Source organism: Leopardus geoffroyi, chromosome D3, assembly GCF_018350155.1.
Source record: "Leopardus geoffroyi isolate Oge1 chromosome D3, O.geoffroyi_Oge1_pat1.0, whole genome shotgun sequence".
Classification (NCBI taxonomy): Eukaryota; Metazoa; Chordata; class Mammalia; order Carnivora; family Felidae; genus Leopardus; species Leopardus geoffroyi.
This window is the reverse complement of record NC_059339.1, coordinates 1,180,785-1,203,703: the sequence shown is the minus strand read 5'-3', so window position 1 is coordinate 1,203,703 and position 22,919 is coordinate 1,180,785. Positions and strand designations below refer to the sequence as shown.

The following is a 22,919-nucleotide window of genomic DNA, read 5'->3' as shown; positions in this document are numbered from 1 at the left end:
CTGCCAGCCCCAAGTGCTCCGTGTTCCCACTCGTGGGAGGCTGCTGCGGTTGAAACGTTTTCTTTTACGTGTCACGTGACTGAAGTTTTACGTAAGATGTAGACAGTCAAGGTTACAACGCCCTTTTCTAGCAGAAGTGATCTGTATGTTAACGCAGGGAACGTTTGCGTGGCTGGGTCCAGGAACACCTTCTGTCTGAGGTATAGGTGATTCTGGGTCCCCAGAGGTGACTCACTCATAGAAGAATCTTCAGTTTTGAAAACCAACACGTTGCTTCTCAGAAGGCACAGTCACTACGACAACATGGTGTTCAGTGTCTTTTAAATCAGCATTGATTAGAGGAACCTGGGTGGCTCAGTCAGTTAAGAGTCTGACTTCCGCGCGGGGCACAATCTCACAGTTTGCGAGTTCAAGCCCCGTGTCGGGCTCTGTGCTGACAGCTCAGAGCCTGGAGCCTGCTTCGGATTCTGGGTCTCCCTCTCTCTCTGCCCTTTCTCCGCTCGTGCTGTCTCTCAAAAATGAATTTAAAAAAAAATGTTAAATCATAACTTATTGAAGTCTAAGATTTTTTTCTGTTTTTTATTTTTATATCACATTAGGTTCTCTGCCTTAAGTGGAATGAAGAGGTACTCATGTGCTTTATTGCCTAAAAATAAGATTCGGCTTTAGTAGCTTAGGTATTTTTTTTTGTTGGTAATTTTTTTTATTTTTTTTGTTTTGTTTTTTTAATTAATTTTTTCTTTTTAATTTACATCCAGGGTATTTAGCATATAGTGCAACAATGATTTCGGGAGTAGATTCCTTAGGGCCCCTTACCCATTTAGCCCATCCCCCCCCCACAACCCTCCAGCAACCCTCTGTTTGTTCTCCATATTTAAGAGTCTCTTATGTTTTGTCACCTCCCTGTTTTTATTATTTTTGCTTCCCTTCCCTTATGTTCATCTGTTTTGTCTCTTAAATTCCTCGTGTGCGTGAAGTCATATGATATTTGTCTTTCTCTGACTAATTTCACTTAGCATAATACTCTTCATTTCCATCCACGTAGTTGCAAATGGCAAGATTTCATTCTTTTTGATTGCCGAATAATACTCCATTGTGTATATATATACCACATCTTCTTTATCCATTCATCCGTCGATGGACCTTTGGGCTCTTTCCATACTTTGGCGGTTGTCGATAGTGCTGCTATAAACGTGGGGAGGCATGTGTCCCTTCGAAACAGCACACCTGGATCCCGTGGATAAATGCCTAGTAGTGCAATTGCTGGGCTGTAGAGTAGTTCTATTTTTAGCTTTTTGAGGAACCTCCATACTGTTTTCCAGAGTGGCTGCACCAGCTGGCGTTCCCACCAGCAGTGCAAAAGAGATCCCTCTTTCGCCGCATCCTCGCCAGCATGTGTTTTCGCCTGAGTTGTTAATGTTAACCATTCTGGCAGGTGTGAGGTGGTACCTCATTGTGGTTTTGATTTGTATTTTCCCGGATGATGAGTGACGTTGAGCATTTTTTCATGTGTCGGTTGGCCATCTGGATGTCTTCTTTGGAGAAGTGTCTCTTCATGTCTTTTGCCTATTTCTTCACTGAATTATTTGGTTTTTGGGTGTTGTGTTTGATAAGTTCTTTGTAGATTTTGGATACTAACCCTTTATCTGATAATGTCGTTTGCAAATATCTTCTCCCATTCTGTCGGTTGCCTTTTAGTTTTGCTGATTGTTTCCTTCGCTGTGCAGAAGCTTTTTATTTTGATGAGGTCCCAGTAGTTCATTTTTGCTTTTGTTTCCCTTGCCTCCGGAGACGTGTTAAGTAAGAAGTTGCTGCAGCTGAGGTGAAAGAGGTTTTTGCCTGGTTTCTCCTCGAGGATTTTGATGGCTTCCTGTTTTACATTTGGGTCTTTCATCCATTCTGAGTTTATTTTTGTGTAGGTGTAAGAAAGTGGTCCAGGTTCATTCTTGTGCATGTCGCTGTCCCGTTTTCCCAGCACCACCTGCTGAAGAGACTGTCTTTATTCCATCGGACGTTCTTTCCTGCTTTGTCAAAGATTAGTTGGCCATACGTTTGTGGGTCCATTTCTGGGTCCTCTACTCTGTTCCATTGATCTGAGCGTCTCTTCTTGTGCCCGTACCATACTGTCTTGATGATGACAGCTTTGTAATACAGCTTGAAGTCTGGGATTGTGATGCCTCCTCCTTCGGTTTTCTTTTTCAAGATTGCTTTGGCTATTCGGGGTCTTTTCTGGTTCCGTACAAATTTTAGGTTGGTTCTAGCTGTGTGAGGAATGCTGGTGTTACTTTGGTAGGGATTGCAGGCATTTTTAAACCATAATCTTGTAAGACTGAAATTAAGGTCATCTTTAGAAGTTTTGATAAGATCGCCTCTGGTGTTTGTTTTTGGTAAGTCAGTCTGTATGTGGCTTCTGAATGGGGGCTCCAGGCAGAGGTCTGTGCCTCGCCATTTCGAGGTATCGGGTGCTGGGTCCACACAGCTGCTCGCAGCCTCAGGGCTCCTGCTTGGGGAGGAGCTGGGGATGAAAACGACATTTTCTAAGTCATATTTAACATTGAAAACCAACTCTAGCCCGCCAAATTGGGGCCAAATTTGTAATTCCTTACCGTGTTCCCCGTGGTAAAGCGCAAAGCAAACCAGCGATGGTAATGAGTTTCACGTCCCGCCCCCGCATAAGGTACCCGTGGCTGACGCTGCGCGAGCTGGTGCCAGCCAGCCATTGGCCGGCCGCTCTCCTTCCGAGGCGCAGACCCAGACCTAGGGGGCGCCCGCAGGCGGGGAGAAGCCCAGGGTGCTGCCCGGCCAGGACCTGCGCTGCTCGGGCCGGTCCGTGCGGGCCCTGGTAGCAAGGCGGGCTGCCGTGGGGAGGAAGCAAGGTTTCGGGAGCAGGGTTTGCTCTGCCTTCGTGTGTGAGGCCCTTGTGATTGCCCCGGACACGGTGCCCGAGCTGCCCACGCGGGGTCTGCTTCCTGCACGTGTTGTGGTCGCAACGTGGCCCGCCTGCTGGACAGAATAAAAGTGTCAGCGCTTCTTCAGTTAAAATAAAATCTAAGTGTTATCTGATGGACCGGACCGCCCCGGTGCCGGACGGGCCTCTTTCCCAGATAACTTCAGGGCTGCCGGTGACGGCCACCTGATCCCAGTGGTCTGCGGCGTGGCCCTGTGTCAGCGCTCCGGGCTTGCGGGCAGTGCGCGCTCCCTCGCTCTTCCTGATTTTCGGGTCTGTTGTGGAGCCTTCCCCGGGGCTCTGGTGCCGCCCTGCCCGGCACCCCTCGTTCTGAAGGAGAAGCGTGTGTCTCCGTGTCGGACGCGGTGCGCACGGAGCCCAGGCCCGGGACTCTCGAGGGAAAACCTGGTAAAATGTCAGGGTGTCTGACTGACCTCCCCATTGTAATTGTCACATACAGATCTTGGGACGGGTCTGCAAAAAAAACCAACACTGTTTCGTGAGCTGGAGGTGAGCCCGAGCCCGTGACCGCTCACCTGGAGCAGGCTCATTCCGTGGCGGGTATTTTTCACGAACGGCTCAGGGTTTTCTCTGTGATGCCGGAGGGTGGGATGTGACGATGAACTGATCTTTAGAACGACAGCGTGTGTTATTTGGGAGGTTTTAGTGCAATTAAATTGATTCTGTGTGGAATCCTTTATGGCAAAATCAAACCGCTCCTCATATTATTTTTGACTGGGTTGTCATAGAAACAGAACAAAAAGAAACGGGGTTTTTTGGTCCAGGTTTCTGCTCACCATACGTCTCCCTGAAACGGTAATTTCACTGAATGAACAAACACTAAAACAAGAGTCCAAAACCCATCATCACGGGACCCCCCTCGGGGGGCCTTGGCCCCCAGCGCGCGAGGGTCTCGTCGAGTGGCGAGCTGTCGCTGCCCGCGGGCCTGGCTGCCGTGTGCGGCCCACGTCGCTGCACGGACAGAGTGAGCGTCTCTCCAGGCACACAGAGAGGAAGAATAACATATTTTAACAGGTGGTTTTGCATCCGGAGAATCTCATAGACTTAGGTCGTCCACCCTAATCCCCACGAGAGGCGGCAGGTTCTGGATTGAGCAGCCACGGCCTGTCCTTGGTTCGTGCTGAGGGGCCGGACGGCCATTGTGGACGGGAGACGCTTCCAGGCTCTAGTTTCGTGGCGCTCTGGCTTCTTCCCATTGCCAGCACTCAGGACACACAGAAACAACTCGCTTGGATTTCACTGCTTTTCTTACATCCTTCTGATAGAGATGTCAGTGAGCTGAAAATTGCTGAGGGAGGGAGGATGCGCAAAGGCCAGAGGAAGGCCGAGAAGCCGCAGGCCTGAGTCAGCCATAAATCACCTGGTCCGATCTGGGGTCGGGGAGGATCGGGGCTGCTGACCGTGGGCACCCGCAGCACATACTCCGGCCGCAGGAGTGTTGCACGCTGGTTAAGTTCAGCATCGGTGGGACAGGTGTCCCGGACGGGGGAGCAGAGTCTGACTCCACCTCGGAGTCTGATCCAGTTCCACATCGGGAGAGTGGTAAGGCCGGGGGACGGGGGCCCAGAAGGACAGATGGGGTGCTGGCCAGACAGATAGCAGAGCAAAACGCCTTGTCTTCCTCTGCCCAGGTCCCGGTCCCGGTCCCCTCGGAGAAGAGCGCACTCTCCTGAGAGACGGAGGGAAGAGAGGAGCGTCCCCACCGCCTACCGGATGAGTAACAGTCCGGGCGTCAGCCGGAAGCGGACCCGGTCCAGGTGGGGGTCTGTGAGCTCGCAGAGTGTGTACAGGAAGTGTGCAGATGGGGCACACGCTCGGAGGCGGGGCTGGGGACACCCGGCAGCTGTCCCTCGGACACTGAGCCCTTCCGGTGTTCTCCTTACTCCAGGACTCCGAGCGCAGGCGGCTCCGTCGTGCCGGGGTCCGGTGGCTTCTGGCACGCCCTGCACCGGCCCCCACATGTAGCCGCTGCGGGCCCCACACGCACCCTGCTGACAGGGAAGGGAGTGTGGGGACATTGGACAAGGGAAGTGAAGGAATGCCTGCTGCCACCCAGGGAGCAGGTGGCCGTGGGCCGGTGTTCCTGAGCGTCGACCCCTCAGCCACCACTCCTGGCCCCCGGGGCCTCTGTCCCAACCAGCCGGCGTCCCCAGCTGCCCCTCCTGGGGAGGGACTCCAAGGCCCCACACGGAAAGCCCCTGGGTCCCTTGAAGGACACGTCCAGGCCATCTGTGCCTCCCTGGGGCACGCGGTGGACAGGCCAGAGCGTGTTGAGTCCTCCCGTCCAGCCGGGTGCTGCCCGCTGACCGCTTTGCATCACTCAGCCTCTTTGTTTCCGTCCTCCCTGGAAGGGAGTGGCCTCACTGGCGTGTCCCTGTGCGGGAGTCTGCAGCCCCGGCTCCGCCAGCTGGGCGGGGAGCAGCACGCCCGACACGGAGGGGCCCAGAGGGGGCGGGGCAGGTTCCCTAACTGCTGCCGCGGGTGTGTAAGTCCAGACACGCGGGGTCCCTGAACCTCCCCGACCGCAGAGCCGAGTGGCAGGTGTCGAGAGCCCGGCGGTCACCTGCTCCCGCCCTTCTTGACGGTACCTGCAGCGGCCGCGGGTCCGAAACGACGTTTCTACCGGAAACCTGTCCCTGCCATGTAGCGGGTTACGTGACCGCTCCGTTCCCTGGTGAGACGTGATCTCTTGTCCTTCAGACGGCAGTCAGCCGAGGAGCTGCAGGGCTCGCGGGGTTCGGCAGGCGGGCTCGGGCACGCCCGCTCCGTGCACTTGCGGCTGCCGCTTCGTCCCGCCGGGAGCACCGGGGCGGCGTGGCGACAGTGGGAGGGCATTTCCGCGGGTGCTCCCTGAACACGCGGAATCCATCGTCCCCCTTGGTGGACGTAAAGGGCAAATAGACGGTCTCAGGTTAATTCCTCGTAACAAAAGATCTCTCCTGGCAGGTGCTTTCTTGCTCAGCCCTCAAATTAACCTTCACGTTAAATGAGCGATCTCGGGAGAAGGCGCTGGTTTTATCCAGAATCCTGAGACCTCGTGTGCTCACTGCAGCTTTAACGAGTCGTACAGAACAAGTGAGGCTCCGCGCCCGGGCCTGACCCCAGGGGGTGGGAAGCCGTGCCTCGGGCCCCGCAGAGGGCCTGATGTGCCCCGTGCCCCGGGCGTGTCAGGGCGTGTCAGCGCCACAGCTGGACGGCGTCCCCTCCAGCCTGTGCGCAGAGCAGCTGCGGGGCCGCTGCCGTGCATGGTGGCAGGTGGCTGGTTCCCCACTGAGCGGGGCTGCCTTAATCCTGTCCGGTCAGCCAGGCCCAGGGGACGGTGCCGCCCCCACAGCTGAAGGATGGCGGCTAAAAGCTGATCACTGAGTGCCGCTTTCACTGACACCTGGCCTTAAAATTTTAATTAAATTTTCAATAGGCAGTCTTTTTTTTTTTTTTTTTAAGTTTATTTATTTTTGAGAGGGAGAGAGAGAATCCCAAGCAGGCTCCACACTGTCAGCGCAGAGCCTGATGTGGGGCTCAAACTCAAACTGTGAGATCATGACCTGAGTTGAAACCGAGAGTTGGACGCTTGACTGACTGAGCCACCTAGGCGTCCCGGTTTTTTAATAGATAGTCTTAAACTTCCTCCTTAAAAACCATACAGCGGGGGCGCCTGGGTGGCTCCATTGGCTGAGCATCTGACTCTTGATCTCCGCTCAGGTCATGATCTCCTGGTTCGTGAATTTGAGCCCCATGCACTGACAGGGAGGAGCCTGCTTGGGATTCTCTCTCTTTCCTCTCTCTGTTCCTCCGTCTCAAAACAAATTTTATTTAAAAAAAAAAAAACAAAAAAAAAACGTACAATGAATATCCATATGCATGTGATTGCCAGCTCGATTCAGCAGGGCCCACGTTTTTCTTTTTCTTTTTTTTTTTTTTTTACAGTTTTTATTTTTTTTATTTTTTATTTTATTTTTTTTTCAATATATGAAGTTTATTGTCAAATTGGTTTCCATACAGCACCCAGTGCTCATCCCAAAAGGTGCCCTCCTCAATACCCATCACCCGCCCTCCCCTCCCTCCCACCCCCCATCAACCCTCAGTTTGTTCTCAGTTTTTAAGAGTCTCTTATGCTTTGGCTCTCTTCCACTCTAACCTCTTTTTTTTTTTTCCTTCCCCTCCCCCATGGGTTTCTGTTAAGTTTCTCAGGATCCATATAAGAGTGAAACCATATGGTGTCTGTCTTTCTCTGTATGGCTTATTTCACTTAGCATCACACTCTCCAGTTCCATCCACGTTGCTACAAAGGGACATATTTCATTCTTTCTCATTGCCACGTAGTTCTCCATTGTGTATATAAACCACAATTTCTTTATCCATTCATCAGTTGATGGACATTTAGGCTCTTTCCATGATTTGGCTATTGTTGAGAGTGCTGCTATGAACATTGGGGTACAAGTGCCCCTATGCATCAGTACTCCTGTATCCCTTGGATAAATTCCCAGCAGTGCTATTGCTGGGTCATAGGGTAGGTCTATTTTTAATTTTCTGAGGAACCTCCACACTGTTTTCCAGAGTGGCTGTACCAATTTGCATTCCCACCAACAGTGCAAGAGGGTTCCCGTTTCTCCACATCCTCGCCAGCATCTATAGTCTCCTGATTTGTTCATTTTGGCCACTCTGACTGGCGTGAGGTGATATCTGAGTGGGGTTTTGATTTGTATTTCCCTGATGAGGAGCGACATTGAGCATCTTTTCATGTGCCTGTTGGCCATCCGGATGTCTTCTTTAGAGAAGTGTCTATTCATGTTTTCTGCCCATTTCTTCACTGGGTTATTTGTTTTTCGGGTGTGGAGTTTGGTGAGCTCTCTATAGATTTTGGATACTAGCCCTTTGTCCGATATGTCATTTGCAAATATCTTTTCCCATTCCGTTAGTTGCCTTTTAGTTTTATTGGTTGTTTCCTTTGCTGTGCAGAAGCTTTTTATAGGGCCCACGTTTTTCTGTGTGGCTGTCCCCCTCCCGCCTCCCCCCTCCTTTGCGTGTATTCTGTGACAACTCCAGGGCCAACCGTACTGTGGAGGGTTGGACTTGTCTTACTGTGTCCTTGTGGGGGGGTCCGTGGTGAACATTTTGGCAAGAGCGCTACACAGGCGGTGTGGGACTTCTGTGCGCATCACACCCCGCTGTCACATCCTCAGTGATGGCTGTCGGGTGGCTTGGTCGAGGCTGCGTGCCCCACGCAGGGGGTCGTGAGTGGGTAAGGTGGTGGGCCCCTGCAGGCGACCTGGCGGTGGGAGTGTGACAGCACAGACGTCCCACTGATAGCCACTCTCCTCTCACTGGCCTCGGCATCCCCGGTGCAGAGTTGGTTCTGACATCGGTAATGGCAAAACGCTGGCTTTCGGATTCTGCCTTTCCTTCTCTAAAGAAGGCACACACACCCTTAGTTTCGGTGCCACTGTGGTCTTTGGGGCTCGGGGTTTGCTTTTCCGTCTGTTGTGCCAGGACTAACGTGACCATGACACCATCTCACATTTGGCCCCGCGGTTCTCCAAGCGCTTTGTTGCTCTTTGGCACAAGGTACTCCGGGCTTAGCTGGTGCTTTCCCTGCCCCAGCACCGGGGTCGGCTGTTCGTCCGAGGAACCCCGGTTCCTGTTACTGAGTGTTTGGACGTTAGGATACGGTTGCGTTGAATTTTTTGAAGAGGACAGATCATGGGAATATTTGGCCACGTTGTATCACGGAGCTTCTCAGCAGGACGCCCAGTGTTTTGTTACAGCAGAGAGTCCGTGATTCGTCGATTTGTCAAGGGTTTTGCCGTTGAACTCCTCGTGCTCAGCACACCCGTGGGTGTTGAGTGGGGGGAGTGCCCCGCCGTTACAGGCTCCAGTGCACCAAGCGTCACCGGTCCACGGCAGACTCTGTCATCGAAGGGTGCGTGTCTTCATTCCCTGGAGCAGCCACCGGAAAGAAAAAGGAGATAAAACCCAACAGAGGACATAAAACAGAACCTTAAAAAATGACTTGACTGAAAAGAAAGCAGGAAGTGGGGGAGGGCAGGAAAACTGCACGTGGACGACGGAAACGGGAGGGTCACCGGGTCAGCGTCGCCCTCACGGATGCAGGGCGACTGGACACCAGTGACGAGGCAGAAGCCCTAGGCTCTGCTGGAGACAACGCCTCGTGCTAGGCCGCTTGCAGGGGCGCCTTCGGTGTGCACGTAGGTCGGGCGCTGAGAGACGGGGAGAGGCACCCGCCGGTCCGGCTGCTGGGGCACACGCCTCTTGATCTCGGGGTCGCGAGCCCCTCGTGGGGTGTAGAGATGTCTTGATGGGGACAGGTGCACGTGCGGCGCTGTGAGCAGAAAGGCCCCGCGGCCGCGCTGACAGCAGGTGCCGGAGGAGCGCCAGGCTCGTGAGGACGTGGCTTCCAACGTGGGCGCTGAGACCGAGCGGAAGCAGAAGCTGAGGCACCCGGGGGCCAAGTAGACAACAGCGTGGATCTAGAAACTGTAAACGGTCACCCGACTGGCTCGTGCAGTGTGCTGGTAGTCCTTGAAGACTCCGACGGCAGAGTGTGTCGTGTGTTTCCTCAGCACGTGGCAGCAAGTGTGGAACTCTTTACAAAGATACGTGGAGGGCGCCTGGGTGGCTCAGTCAGTTAAGCGTCTGACTCTGGATTTTGGCTCGGGTCATGAACTTGAGGTTCTTGGGATCAAGCCCCATGTTGGGCTCTGTGCTGATGGTGTGGAGCCTGCTAGGGATTCTCTCTCTCTCTCTCTCTCTCTCTCTCTCTCTCTGTCTCTGTCTGTCTCCCCACTCGCACACACATGCTCTCAAAATAAACTTAAAAATCTGGAAGATCCCCAAGTATTGGGAAGTTAACACCTTTCTAAATTACCCATAGGTCAAAGACAAAATCACAAGAGAAAGCAGGAAATGTTTTAAAAGGAAGGCAGCGAACATGTAGCCACATCTTTAACGTGCAGGTGTGTGTGGAAGGAAGTCAGTAGCGTTAAATGTTTGCGTCAGAAAAGAAGGAAGGTCTAAAAATAACGATCTAATGTTTTCTAGAAACTAGAGAGCACTAGTTTAGCTAGTGCTAAAAAAGAAAGCACTAGAAAAAGAACGAATTAAACCTAAAGGAGGTGGAAGCAAGGAAGTAATAAAGGTGAGATCAGAGATCAAGAAAATGAAAACCAATAATTTTCAAATTCGTGTGGAACTGTGAAGAGCCTGGATAGCCCAAGCAGGTCCTGAGAAGGAGAAGCAAAGCGGGAGGCCTCAGTCCCAGATGCCAAGTCCCATGAGAGCAGCAGTGATCCAAGCAGAACAGACCAGAAAACCCGGAAATGGACCCACAGTTACATGGTCAACTCACCTTCAACAAAGCAGGAGAGAGTATCCAGTGGGAAAAAGACGGTCTCTTCTGCAAGCGGGGCTGAAGAAACGGGACAGCAACGTGCACAATGAACCCGGACTGCGTTCTTACACTGTGCACGAAAATAAACTCAGAACGGATGGAAGGGGCGCCTGGGGGGCTCAGTCTGTTAAGCATCTGACTCTTGATTTCGGCTCAGGTCATGATCTCACAATCGAGCCCCACATCAGGCTCTGCACTGACAGCGTGGAGCCTGCTAGGGATTCTCTCTCTCCCTCCCTCCTTCCCTCTCTCTCCCCCTTCCTCCCTCCCTCCCTCCCTCTCTCTCCCTCTCTCTCTCTCTCTCCCCCCCCCCACTCTCTCTTTCTCTCACCCAAAATAAATTTTAAAAAATAGATGAAAGACCTAAATGTGAGACAGGAAGGTATAAAAATCCTAGAAGAGAGGGGCGCCTGGGTGGCTCAGTCAGTTGAGCGTCCAGCTTTGGCTCAGGTCATGATCTCATAGCTCATGAGTTCGAGCCCCGATTCGGGCTCTGTGCTGACAGCTCAGAGCCTGGAGCCTGCTTCTGCTTCTGTGTCTCCCTCTCTCTCTGCCCCTAACCCACTCGCATTCTATCTCTGTCTCTCTCAAAAATAAATATTAAAAAAATTTTTGTTTAAATCCTAGAGGAGAAAATAGATAGAAAACCTCATTGACATCAAGTACAGCCATTTCTTTCTAGACGCGTCTCAGGAGGCAAGGGAAACAAAAGCACAAATGAACTACTGGGACCTCATCGATATAAAAAGCTTCTGCACGGCGAAGGAAACAATCAGCAAAAGTAAAAGGCAGCCTATGGAATGGGGGAAGATACTTGCAAACGACATAGCGGATAAAGGGTTAGTATCCAAAATCTACAAAGAACTTATCAAACTCAGCTCCCCCAAAAACGAATAATCCAATTTAAAAATGGGCAGAAGACACGAACAGACGTTTCTCCAAAGAAGACATGTGGATGGCCATCAGACACAAGAAAAGATGTTGGGGCGCCTGGGGAGCTCAGTCAGAGTGTCCGACCCTGCTCGGGTCATGATCTCACGGTTTGTGAGACTGAGCCCTGTGTCGGACTCCTTGCTGGGTGTGGAGCCTGCTTGGGATTCTCTGTCTCTTTCTCTCTCAAAGGAGAAGAAAAAGAAAAACCCACTAATTCAGAGAGATACGTGCACCGTCTGCTCATAGCAGCAGCAGCAGCAGCCAGGCTGTGGCAGGAGCCCACGTGTCCATCCGTCGGTGAACGGGTAACGATGTGTGTGCACACGATGGGGTGTCACTCTTCTACGAGAGTAAAATCTTGCCGTTTGCTCGGATGTCCCTCGCGTGGGATGTACAAAACGAAGCAAGTGGGCAGACACACAGACCCTGAATACAGAGAACAGACCAGTGGTGGCCGGCTGAGCGGGAGGGGGACAGGCTTCAGGTCGTGGGAGGAGGCGTAGGGAGCACAGCCCGTGGCGGCTCTGTCGGTGACCGACAGCGGCTGCCGTCATGAGCACCGCATCACGCGGGTCCCGTCACCGCGGCCTGGAGCCGATGTAGCTGTGTCATCTGTACTTTGGTTTTGTTAAGGAAGAGGCGGGGGGAGAAAAGGGGAAACAGACCAGGGACAAAACTGAAAAGATGGTTCTTTGAAAATGATCAGGAAATTGGTAAATCTTTAGATTGATCAAGAGTGAAAACCTATGGACAATTAAAGAATAATAAGGAAATATATATTTTTCTAGTTAACTCGACAACGTAGATGAAATGGACAAATTTCTTGAAACATCCAAGCGGCCACCATGACAGCAAAAGAAATAGAAAATCTAAGTAATTCTGCCAAAGAATTTATTTGTAATTAAAACCACAGAACTCCAGGCCCAGACGGCTTTCATCATTAAATTCTAACAAATGTTCAGGGAAGAACAGATATGCCAGTTTAGAGACAGTCTTGGCAACACAGGGAACGTTTCGCTCACCTCGTGAGGCACCACGGCCGTGGCTCCTGAAGAGGCGTGTGTGTGGTGTGTGTGGGCAGGGTCGCATATGCGCAGGGCGAGGGAGGGTGAATGGGGACAGGGACATGTGTGGCAAGGGTGTGTGTGGACAGGGGCGCGGGTGGTAGGCGACATCATTCGCGTCTCTTCTCCCCGCTGATGGACCCAGTGCGCCCCGTCAGGACTCCACCATCTCGCAGGGGCTGGCGAGCGACCGGATGCCCGGTCCGTGCGGAAACGGGGGACCCGGAGTGGCCACCACGGTCTCTCAAAAGGACAGGGTTGGAGGGTGTCTGCTGCCCTTTCCAGACCCGCCAGGAGGCCTCCAAGGAAAACCGGGAGCCATAGCGTTACAACGACAGGGGCGCCACAGCAGCCCGTGAGGAGAGGAGAGGTGGCCTGTGCTGGCCCTGAGCGCGCAGAGGCCCCCGGAGGCAGGGAGCGGTGAACGTGACCTCGCTGGGGTTAAAAACCTCACTCTCAAGTAGGGGCTGAGAGCGCAAAGAGGCACTCGCACAGCGCCACCCCCGACGAAGGGGGCAGGTGACGTGAAGGACGTTTCATAAACGCAGGCTGAAGCCGCTGCCCCTGGCGTGGCCGCTGCGTGTGGCCCTCCGGGCACTCGCTCGCCATAGACACCTGCCCACGAGAGCACCTGCACTTGTGATCGCCCAGAGCGACAACGGCCCGGGTGAGCGTCCACGGGAGAGAGCGGCGGCGTGGCAGTGGACCCTGCATGGTGCTGCGGCAGCGGCCAGAACAACAGCCAGTCTGTGGGCGGCACGGATTGGGCAGGGGCCCCCGGACTCGGAAGAGCCACGCTGTGATTCCACTGGTGTGTGTTTTCATCAAGGGGACGTAGATCAGAGCAGGGGTCCCCTCTGTGGGTGGGAAAGGGGGTCCGGTGACTGGAGGCAGCAGGGAGGGAACTTTCTAGAACGGTGGCTCCTGATGCCGAGAGGAGTCCGTGCGTCATGACGCCCACACCTTGCGGAACGCCGCCGGCAGCGCTAAGACCGTCGTGTGTCTCTGGATGAAAAGCGCACCTCACGTTTTCTAAAAAGAAGGGATTCTGTCATTCCTCAAGCAGGTGTTCTGGAAGTTTCGTCCGCGACATCAAGCTGTCGTCAGACTGAGCCTGACTCGCGGGCAGGGATCGCCAGCGTGCCTCTCGTCGGCCCCTGAGCGCGGCCACGGAAACCGATCCGACTGGGGGCTTAAACCATCGTGGGCGACTGCCACGTGCTGCCACATAGGTCATCATCTCTGCTGCTTCCTCTGAGGTCCTAGCGCACGTGTGCGGGCGTAAACACCGCACAGAACTTCTGCAAGTTCAGAAAATAGGCGTCCTGGGTGGCTTCCGTGTGTGCCTGTCCAGTTGTGGACACCCTCGTCCTTGCTGGCGCGTGAGGCCGCCTGCCCGAGGCCCTGACCCACCGGGGACCCCGCCTCCGCAGCCAAGCGTGAGTCACTGGACCTCTGGCTTTTTGCGACGACAGCACTGTGGGGGCCGGGCGGGTGGGCACGTGGACGGGCTGCGAGGCATCCCCAGGTGGGCGAGGGCCCACGAGCCGCTCTGTGCCCCAGAGCACAGACCGGGACACCTTACACAGTGAAGACAATGCAGGTTCCACGTTTCCTGAGATCCCTTCGTCCGTGAGGCCCAGACGGGCACATGTGACAGTGTCATGACCCCACTTGCCGTATATGGTTCTCAAGCACGTTCTCCACCACCCACCAGCCACCCGTCGCTCACGTGTGGCCGGGCAGAGTTTCCAAACAGCCAGCGACCCCCCCTTTCTGGAGGAACCAAAGGCAAGAGAGCAGGGACGCTCGGTGCCTGTCCGGACCGCAGGCTGCTCTGACCTCCCGCACGTGCTCTCTTCTTCAGTGTGTTTTGGGGAGTGGGCGGGAGGCCGGTGGGGGCTGGGAGGGCGGGTGGGGGACAGGACGGTTCGGAGGGGTGGTGGGGACAGGGATGGGCTCTGCCGTCACAGGAAGCTCAGGGCAGAGAGAAGGAGCGCTTTTGTGCGCGCGGTACCCGGCTTAGAGAATCCCCCGTTTCTTGCTAGAAGTTCTCCAGTCGGCGTGACTGGATAAGCAGCGTGAGTGGCACCGGGTCACTCTCCGTGGGTGTCCTACGTGCCGAGTGCTGGCCTCTGGACACGGGGTGGGGACAGACCGCCTCCGGACAGGGTGGTCTGCGTTCCCTCCTGGGTGGCCTTTGCTGCATCTGTCTGTCGGGAGTCAGACAGAATGCTCAGCGCTTCGAAAAGCAGTTTGCCCGTGTGGACGGGTCCCTTGGAAACCCCTCGAAACTCCCCCAGAGCCCCGGGTGTCTGTGTCTGAACCTGTTTTCCCTATAGGAGCCCCCACGAGAAGAAGAAGAAGAGGCACTCACGGTCACGGACCGAGTCCAAGGCCGGGTCCCAGTCGGCGTCCCCGAGCAAGCAGTCCGCACGCCGGCACACGGCCCACTCGGCCAGCATCTCTCCCGTGGAGAGTCGGGGCTCCAGCCTGGAGCGCTCCAGGTAACCCCACGGACCCCTGCCCGTCGCCCGGACGGCAAGCGGGAGGCGGGCGCGGGAAGCGGTCAGAGCTGGGGCCGGGCCTCGGGAGCACCCGTCCGGGAGTCCCTGAGCGGCCTGCTCCTCCGTGGCTCTCCCCGACGTCAGAGACGAGAGTGGGTGTGGGGCGGGCGGGCGGGCCACCTTCCTCCGATGTGGAGGACGTCCCACGGTCAGCTCCGCTGGGAAAGCCTGTCTTAGCGTGAGGGCAGCTGTTCTGAAGCCGCCCGACAACGGTGCCCTCATTCTCACCGGCACCCACTGGGGAGCCCAGCGTGATCGTGGGGCAGCTGGGCACGGGGGTCCGCGGTGTCCCGGCCCCAAAGGCCACCTGTCGCACCACTCGCTCCAAGCCCCAGAAGTCGGGGTGGGGGGGGAACCGTCACTCCTGACGGAACAGGCCAGGTGATCTCAGAGGTTGTGGCTGTCACGTGAGTGGCCCCGTCGGCAGCACGGGCGTGGGTGTCCCTGTGGCCATGGCCATCAGGAGGCGTTTGCTAGACCCACCAGCTGCCCGTGCACCCAGCGCCTGGGGAGGGTCAGGAGGGAGAGTCAGGAGGGGACCCTGGGGAGGGTCAGGAGGAGGGCCACGGGCCCACAGCCCCCAGGCGGTCACTCAGAACCAAGACGGGAGGGAGCGCTGGCCCGGCCGCCGCCGGCTGTGTGGGAGGTGGCGTCACGCCCCAGCGTCCCCAGCGTGGACCGGCTTTCCGGTGCTCCCGTCCGGCCCTGCCGTTCGCTGCGTGCGCCTCACGGAACGTGCGCGGAAAATGTTTCCTGAGTTGGCTTGCACTTCGTAAAATATTTCAAACGTCTGTAGCATGAGGCATAAAAGCAAAGTGTACATTTATGACGATGACTTGTCTTTTAAAGACACTAGTAGCGAATACGGTAAAATGCTTAATTTTGAAGCCTCTGACCTTTCTCTGTGTTCGCGTTAGGGGCGTTTCTCAGGAAAAAGACGGCCAGATCTCCTCAGCAATTGTTTCCTCCGTGCAGAGCAAAATAACTCAGGTAACGGCCTCCGGCCCCCTCCCTCCCTCCCTCCCTCCCCCGCCCCGTCCCGAGGGGCCCCTGACCCCGCGGCCCGCAGGGACCCCACTCAAGTCGGTCTCGCAGCCCCGCACGGCAAGCCATCCAGACCCCTGTGTGTCTCCCGTGCAGGACCTCATGGCCAAAGTGAGGGCGATGCTGGCGGCTTCGAAGAACATGCAGACCAGCGCCTCCTGAGGCCCGGGCTGCGGAGAGCCAGCGAGCGCACAGACCCGTCCGCACGCCGTCCGTGCTCCCCCGGGACGCCCCGGGCCGTCGGCGGTTTTTGTAAATTAATTTTTGATGACATTTTCAGTTTAAGATTTTTGACCAGCAGTCTCTTACCTGTATATTTGTAAATAATATCATGTTTCTGTGAAAATGTATTATCAAATAAAATGGGAGGAAAACACCTTTTCTAGCTAGCGACTGTGGGGCGGTTTCTTCCTCGTTTAGCCCGTGAGTTTGTTTTTACCCTTTGCCACCAGGCTCCCGGCGGGTGGTTCGCGTTGCGGCCCCTGCACGCCCGCCGCGGTCAGCGCTCAGGCGCCCCGTGCAGGCAGCGGGGCCGCGGTTCACCCTCGTCGGCGTCCCCGCCCGGGCCCCCCCCCCCCCCCCTTGGCCCGGCCCCTGGGGACCTCTCGACAGTCGACTGGCGCCCGCCTCGGGGATGAGACACGGACCTGCTGCCCTGCCCGGGGTCGCAGGCCAGGTCACACGAGACAGGCCGTTCCCGGGCCGGGCTTGGCTCGCAACACCGACAGGACTCGCCGCCCGGCCGACGTCCGAGGTTCAGAGCGGCGCTGCCGTCGCCCTGCGGGGGGGAATGTCCTGCTCTGCGCGCGCTCCGCCCGCCCTGCCCGCGGCCCGGGCCCAGCCAGACGGAGAAGTGGAACTGGTCGGTTTTCCTTCTTCCGAAGCGGGCTCCTTCCTGGCGGCTGCTGCGCCAGACGGTGCGGAAGACCTGGCGCTGGGGGGCTGTGTGCGGGCAGGCGCGGGGGAGGCGGGCGCCACTGCGTGTCCTTCCTGTGTGGCCAGCTTCACGCCGCACCCTGTCCTCTGTGTTCCGTGTCGGCCTTTGAGACGCCCCTGCAGCTCCAAGGACCTGCCCGGCCCTGCTGGCCTCCCCCCCCCCCCCCCACACACTGGGCCATGTGGGGACTCAGCCTGTGGCCCCCGATGGCGGGCGGGCAGCCGCGGGCGGCACCCTCACGCAGGCGTTACGTCCCTGGCCGTGGAAGGGCGGGTCACGGCTTCGATTTCGACGCGAGCGCCTGCCCGCCATCCAGAAAGCCTCCGCCAAATCATCGAGACCCTCCTGCGCCCTCCCCGGGCAGCGCGACCTCAGATGCCCGTCGCGGCTGCGTCGTTTCTGCGCTTCGGGTGACCTGGAGCGGCTGCTCCGACGTTGGCGCGTCCGTTCGGCCGGCCCCTTGGCCGGCTGTTCCCCCCGAGCGTCTTAGCTGTTCGCCGCGCTCCGCACAGCCCCCTCAGCCCTTTGGGCGTGATTCATCTTTAAGTAATTTTCTTCCAGTTCGTCCTTATCTTTGGTTATGGTTTTCACGTGCAAACACGGCTGTTACCTGTGGCCATTCGCTTCTTCCCGGGGCCTCCGGCAGGGCCCGTGCGAGGCGCCGGGAGGCCCGCCTTGTCGCTCCTCACTTGTTTGCGTCGTTGGTGTGCAGGGTGCCATTTCCACTCGCAGGAGTCAGAAACCAGAGTCCCAGCAGGGAGGTGACCCCCGGGGGTGGGGGTAGCCTCACGGCCAGGCGGGCACAGCTTTGCACACCGCGCCCCGGAGAGCCCACCCAGACGGCCACGTGGCGTGGGTTGTGTGCTTGGGGGACCGTCCCACACAGGGAAGTGGGAGGACCACGCAGCGTGGCTTCCCGTCCCGTGGGCTCCGCCTTGGTCCGGGGAGGCGCACGCTCAGGCTGCACGGACGGACAGGGACCCGTGCCGAGCTCGCCCACCGCGTGTCCTGCCACAGGTCCTGGGCGACGGGACAGGCTTCGGGGCGAACGCGCGACCCCTGCCGTCCTCAGGAGACACAGCCAGTGCGCCGGGCCCAGAGCTTTCCCCCTGCACAGATTCTCCCGCGGCTCCTGGGTGCGCCAGGAAGAATGTTCTCCGCGGCGACTTCCCACCTGCTCGCCCACTGGCTCCTGAGCCTCGTGGCGCTCGCTCGGCCGCGCTGGTTCCCCACGTGACCTGCACGCTTCCGGGGCCGACCCCCGGCTGCCCCGCCAGGTTCCCGGGTGAGGGCCCTTGGCCGAACCCGCGGCCCCAGCTGTCAGGTTGCACCTGCCATTTGGTCACGTGGTTACGTATGCTCTCGTGGGGGCGCCGGGGTGGCTCGGGTGGCTAAGCGTCCAAGTCCTCCACTCAGGTTGCGATTTCACGGGTCGTGATCTCACAGTCGTGGGATCGGGCCCCGTGTCAGCTTCTCCCAACTGTCAGGATTCGAGCTCCGGCCGCAGCTTTCAGCGGGCACGGCGCACGCAGTCTCCGGGCGGGCGCAGACGGAGCCAGCAGGACAGGCCAGTCCCACAGGACATCAGGTGCCACTGCCCAGAGAAGGTGCGTGGGAGGCCGCCTCCAAGAACAGTTGACCCGCCCCGAGACCACACACCCAGGGCGGGAGCCCTGCGTCCACCCAGCAGGCTGGGCGCCACCCCCGGACGGCCTTCCCGGGGTCCAGGAAACCGGAAGTTCTCCCGGCTTCTCTGCCTTCCCGGGGCTTGCCGGTCGGACAGCCTGCACTGTCTCTCTGTCATAAACACCGTCGGGGCCAGTGTGGGGCGTGCTTTGCAGAGAGGGGCCAGGGGGCATCTGTACGGAGATGACATGGGGACAGCGACCTGGAGGAATGAGGCAGGGGAGTGCTCACTGGGCCCTGGGCTGCCATGCAGAGGTCCTGCGGCAGGAGTGTGAGTGAGGGAAGGAGAAGGCGGAGGTGGGGGGGCTCATGTTAGAGGAAAGGGTGGGATTGGGGGGTCTGGGAAGGACCTGCAGACCCCGCGAGGAGCTGGAATTGTGTCCCCAGTGCAACAGGAGGCCCTGTCAGTATCCACGTGGGGAAGGTGGCCCGGCTGCAACCTAGGGAACAGCCTGTAGGAAGGCAGGGTGTGTGCAGAGGCAGGTGGCAGGCAGCTCGTCATGCTGGGCGGCCATCCCAAACCACAGGAGCCCATCCTCGTGCGCCGTGGCCTCGGGGCCGGGGTGGCGCTCTGAGGGAGACCCAGGCTGGTGGCTGCGTGCGGTCCACGCGGACCCGCCAGGACGGTCTCGTCTCAAGAGGACTTAGCTGCCCCACCTGCAGCAGCCCTCTCCCCAGATGAGCTGCCTCTCGGGTTTGGGTGGACGCGCATCTGGGGAACACCGTCGGCCACACCACAGGGCGCCGGCAGGAAACCCTGAGGCTCGGGTTCCCAGGAGCACTGGGCTGCCTCCCGGCCGGCCTGGCTCCTCCAGGAACTGGTTGGGGAAGAGCACGTCGCTTTCCCTGGCCCGCGTCGGGGCGCCTCCTGCCCTGCGGGGGAGCCGGGCCCGCACCCTGTGTGGTGTCAATATCCTCCTAGACTTGTGTGACCATCATCGCCACCCGATTCCAGAACATTCCACCCAGCCCCCAGATTAGCCGTCTGCGCCGCGTCTCCGGATGTGACTCTTGTGGACACTTCCCGCGTGGACTTGGGCACCGCCCGGCCCGTGGCTCATCAAAGCGTCACCTCCTGTGCGTCCGTCCGTGGCCTGTGGATGCTGAGTGTTCCCGCTTTGTGGCCCTTGTGGGTAGCGCTGTGGTGACGCTCACCGGCAGATGGAAGTTCTCCCCCTGGTTCTCAGTTGGGGGAAGCCGTCGCCCCCGTGCAGGGTGGACGCAAGGACCCTCCGAGGAGAGACTGGCGAGGGGCAGGGAGCGGCTGCGGAGCCCCTCGGGGACACAGGGCACGGGGACGTGGCCGGCGCGGGGTCCAGCTCGTACTGAGATGCAGCGTGGGCGTGAGGAGCTGGGACACGATGGGGTAAGGCCTGGGGACCCCAGCTCCCACGACCACGTCACCACGTGTCGGGACCCTGCCCCAGTGACCACTCACCTTCCGTCCAGGCTGAATTGTGTCCCCCAAACCCATCCGGGGGAGCCCTGACCCCCAGCACGGTGGAATGTAACCGCGTGTGGAGGCAGCGCCCCACAGAGGTGACAGGGTGAAGTGGGGTCCCTGGGGCAGACCTGCCCCGTACGTCTGAGTCCCCGCGGGGAGCACAGCAGGACGCAGACATGCACGGGCCTCGACCACTGAGGCCACGGCAAGGAGACAGCGTCTGCGGCCCTGGGCCCCTTGCTGGCCATCGAGGACAGTCCCGTCCCAAGATCTTCGACTCAAACACAGCGGCAAAGCCCCTATCGCCACATAAGGGAACACGCTCTTGGATCCCGGGGGTTAGGACTGGGTGTCTCGGGGCCACTGCCCCACACTTGGGATTCACGATTCATCCCCCGCCCTGGGCGCCAGCCCCGCAAGGGTGGGGATCGGGCATGCAGCCCGAGCCTTGCCACTCTGCGAGAGCGAAGGCAGGGGCCCCGGTCTAGGGCCACCACCGCCCTCCAGACCCCTGTCTCGGAGAGGGGACCTCATTTGAGTAAGCGACCTTTTGCATCCCGTACACATAGCACACTTCTCCTGTTCTCATTTTTATTGATTTTCAGTTACACAAGCAAACCAGAAACAGCCGCTCCTGGCGGGAATGGAGAACAGGCCGGGAAGCCGAAGGCCTTGGCCCGGGGGCCTCACCGGGTCCCCGTGACAGTGACTAATGAGGAAACCCACCCTGGAGAACCCGCCCTGGCAGTGGGGATGGGAAGGACAGGGGAAGCGAGAGCCGGCGGCCCGGACGGTGCGGGTCACGTGCACGGGCCCGGAGCATCTCCCTCGACTGGTCATGAGCTTGGGCTGCCCAGGCACGGACGTCCCGCAGCCCGAGGCCCCAGGACGAGGAGCCGCAGGTGCAGGTGGCGGGAGGGAGCGCCCGGGGAGCGTGGGCGGAGCTAAGGCAGCCGCCCCTTGCCCTGCTGCCCGAAGTCATCACCGTGCGCTTCGGTGGGTTCCCTCCAGAACTTTCCCTCTGCTTTCACACGAGCGCAGTGGGAGACGGCGACGAGTGAGTGGCCCAGGCGGCAGTGTCACAAACCCCTGGGCTGACGGGGACAACTGGGGATTTCCTAAAGGAAATTGGAGGTGCCGACGCCACAGAAAGGGAGATGGGTGGCAGGCAAGGCTGGATCAAGGGCTCAGAAAGATGATACAGACCTACGTGTTCGTGCGTGCACGTGTGGTCGATGTAAATACGTAGTTGTTTCATGGCTTTTTTCTAATTACTGTTCTCTTAAAAACAATTTGTTTTTTCACTCAACAGAACGTCTATGCACCTGGTCCTGTCTAACTCCCAGGCAGTGCAACATCTTCCGGGCGTGTCCCAGTGTGGCCAGCCCAGAGCACTGCCCGCTCCCACAGCACCTTGTGGGTCTTACAAGAGGTGCCTGTCTCTCCGGCGGGACACAACACCCCAGGCTGCAGGGACCACAGATGGGCAGGCAGTGCCCTCACCCGCATCGCGGGCCACAGTGGGCACGACTGACCAGGCCCGCGGCCCTGCTCTAGCCGGTCTGCCCCGCGTGGACGTCCGGGCAGCTTCTGACGTTAAACCAGTACATCCTGCATCCGTCTTCCCGTGCAAAGACGGGAGCGTTTTTCTAGGGCAGACACCAAGAATGCTAGCCATGGAAAACGTGCTTTTAAAATTTTAATATCTGCTCCCTGATGGCCTTCCAGTGAGGCTGTACCAGCAGGCCCCCCACCCCCACCCCAGTGGCACCAAAGTCCCCAGTTCCCACACCCTCGGCACATGATGACGTATCAGTTTTCCAACGTCGCCCATCTGATGGCGAAAGCGGCCCCTTCTCGGTGCCTGGACTCCGTCCACATTCGCACATCAGGATTCCGTGGCAGGCTCCAAGAGAAAGCAGCAGCTGTGGTGTGGTAGTCCCCCGGCATAAAGTGACCCACCCCCCCCACCCCCCCCGCAAGCATCCTTGGTGCTCGCTGAGGTCACCAGCCACCATCTGGACCTGTCCGAGGAGAACCACAGCCTGCCCACACTCACGTTTGTGCTCCCGAGGCCACCGTCACAGCCATGCCTCTTTGCCATCCTCTGGAATGCGTCCCCCCACAGCATCCTGCTCCAAAGCCTCAAATGCAGGAAGAACTCTTACACAGGGTCAATTGCTCTGGCAACCCTTCCAAGCCCCTTGATCCAGCCCTGCCTGCCATCCATCTCCCTTCCTCAGACTTCATCACCTCCCGTTTCCTTTGGAAAAACCCTTCCTTCCTCCAGTCTGTGCAGGCACATCAGCTCATTTCCATCCCCCGGACACATGTTTGGCTCAGGGACAGACACATAATCTGCATCATCCAATAAAAGATGGCCGTGGGCCTCTGGCTTCAGGAAGAGTCTGTCTGTGGCTGGGCTTGCTGAGCTGCAAGGACGTTGGCTGGAGCGGCCCTGCGCCATCTTTGCTGCCGTTTGGAGAAATCTTGCCTGAGACTGAAGACAACACAACAATGGAGGGAGAAACTGTGCAACTTGATCCAGCCCTGCCTGACATCAGCGTGCCCTGGGATGTCCCAATCTAACAAGCCTCTACATTTCCTTTCCTTGACTAGAAGCAGTTTGAGCTGGTTTCTGCCACTGACAACCAGCTTGTCCCCATGCACATGAGCAACATTTGGGGCTGTGCCTGTGAGAGGTCACTGTGTGCCAGGGTGCCTCGCCACATGGGATCTCAACTTGTCAATACAAAGGGCTCCTGAAGCGGGTGCAGAATCTCCTTGCTCCACAGGGGCCACAGCTTGGGGCAGGATGGTGAAGTGGAGGCTTGCCTGGAACCCAGCCCTCACCCCCCCCCCCCAACA

At 57.8% G+C, this 22,919-nt stretch overlaps 1 protein-coding gene across 2 annotated transcripts in view; it reads left to right on the top strand.

The window, feature by feature from the left end:
• Window positions 1-16,373, top strand: part of LOC123588467 (splicing factor SWAP) — a 69,608-nt gene extending 53,235 nt beyond the window's left edge. For both annotated transcript variants that reach the window (XM_045459492.1, XM_045459493.1), the window contains 4 exons: window positions 4,600-4,725; window positions 14,716-14,880; window positions 15,858-15,930; window positions 16,081-16,373. In XM_045459492.1, coding sequence (XP_045315448.1) covers window positions 4,600-4,725; window positions 14,716-14,880; window positions 15,858-15,930; window positions 16,081-16,146 — 430 coding nt within the window. In that variant the 3' untranslated portion in view covers window positions 16,147-16,373. The remainder of the gene's footprint in view (window positions 1-4,599; window positions 4,726-14,715; window positions 14,881-15,857; window positions 15,931-16,080) is intronic.
• The last annotated feature ends 6,546 nt before the right edge of the window (window positions 16,374-22,919 follow it).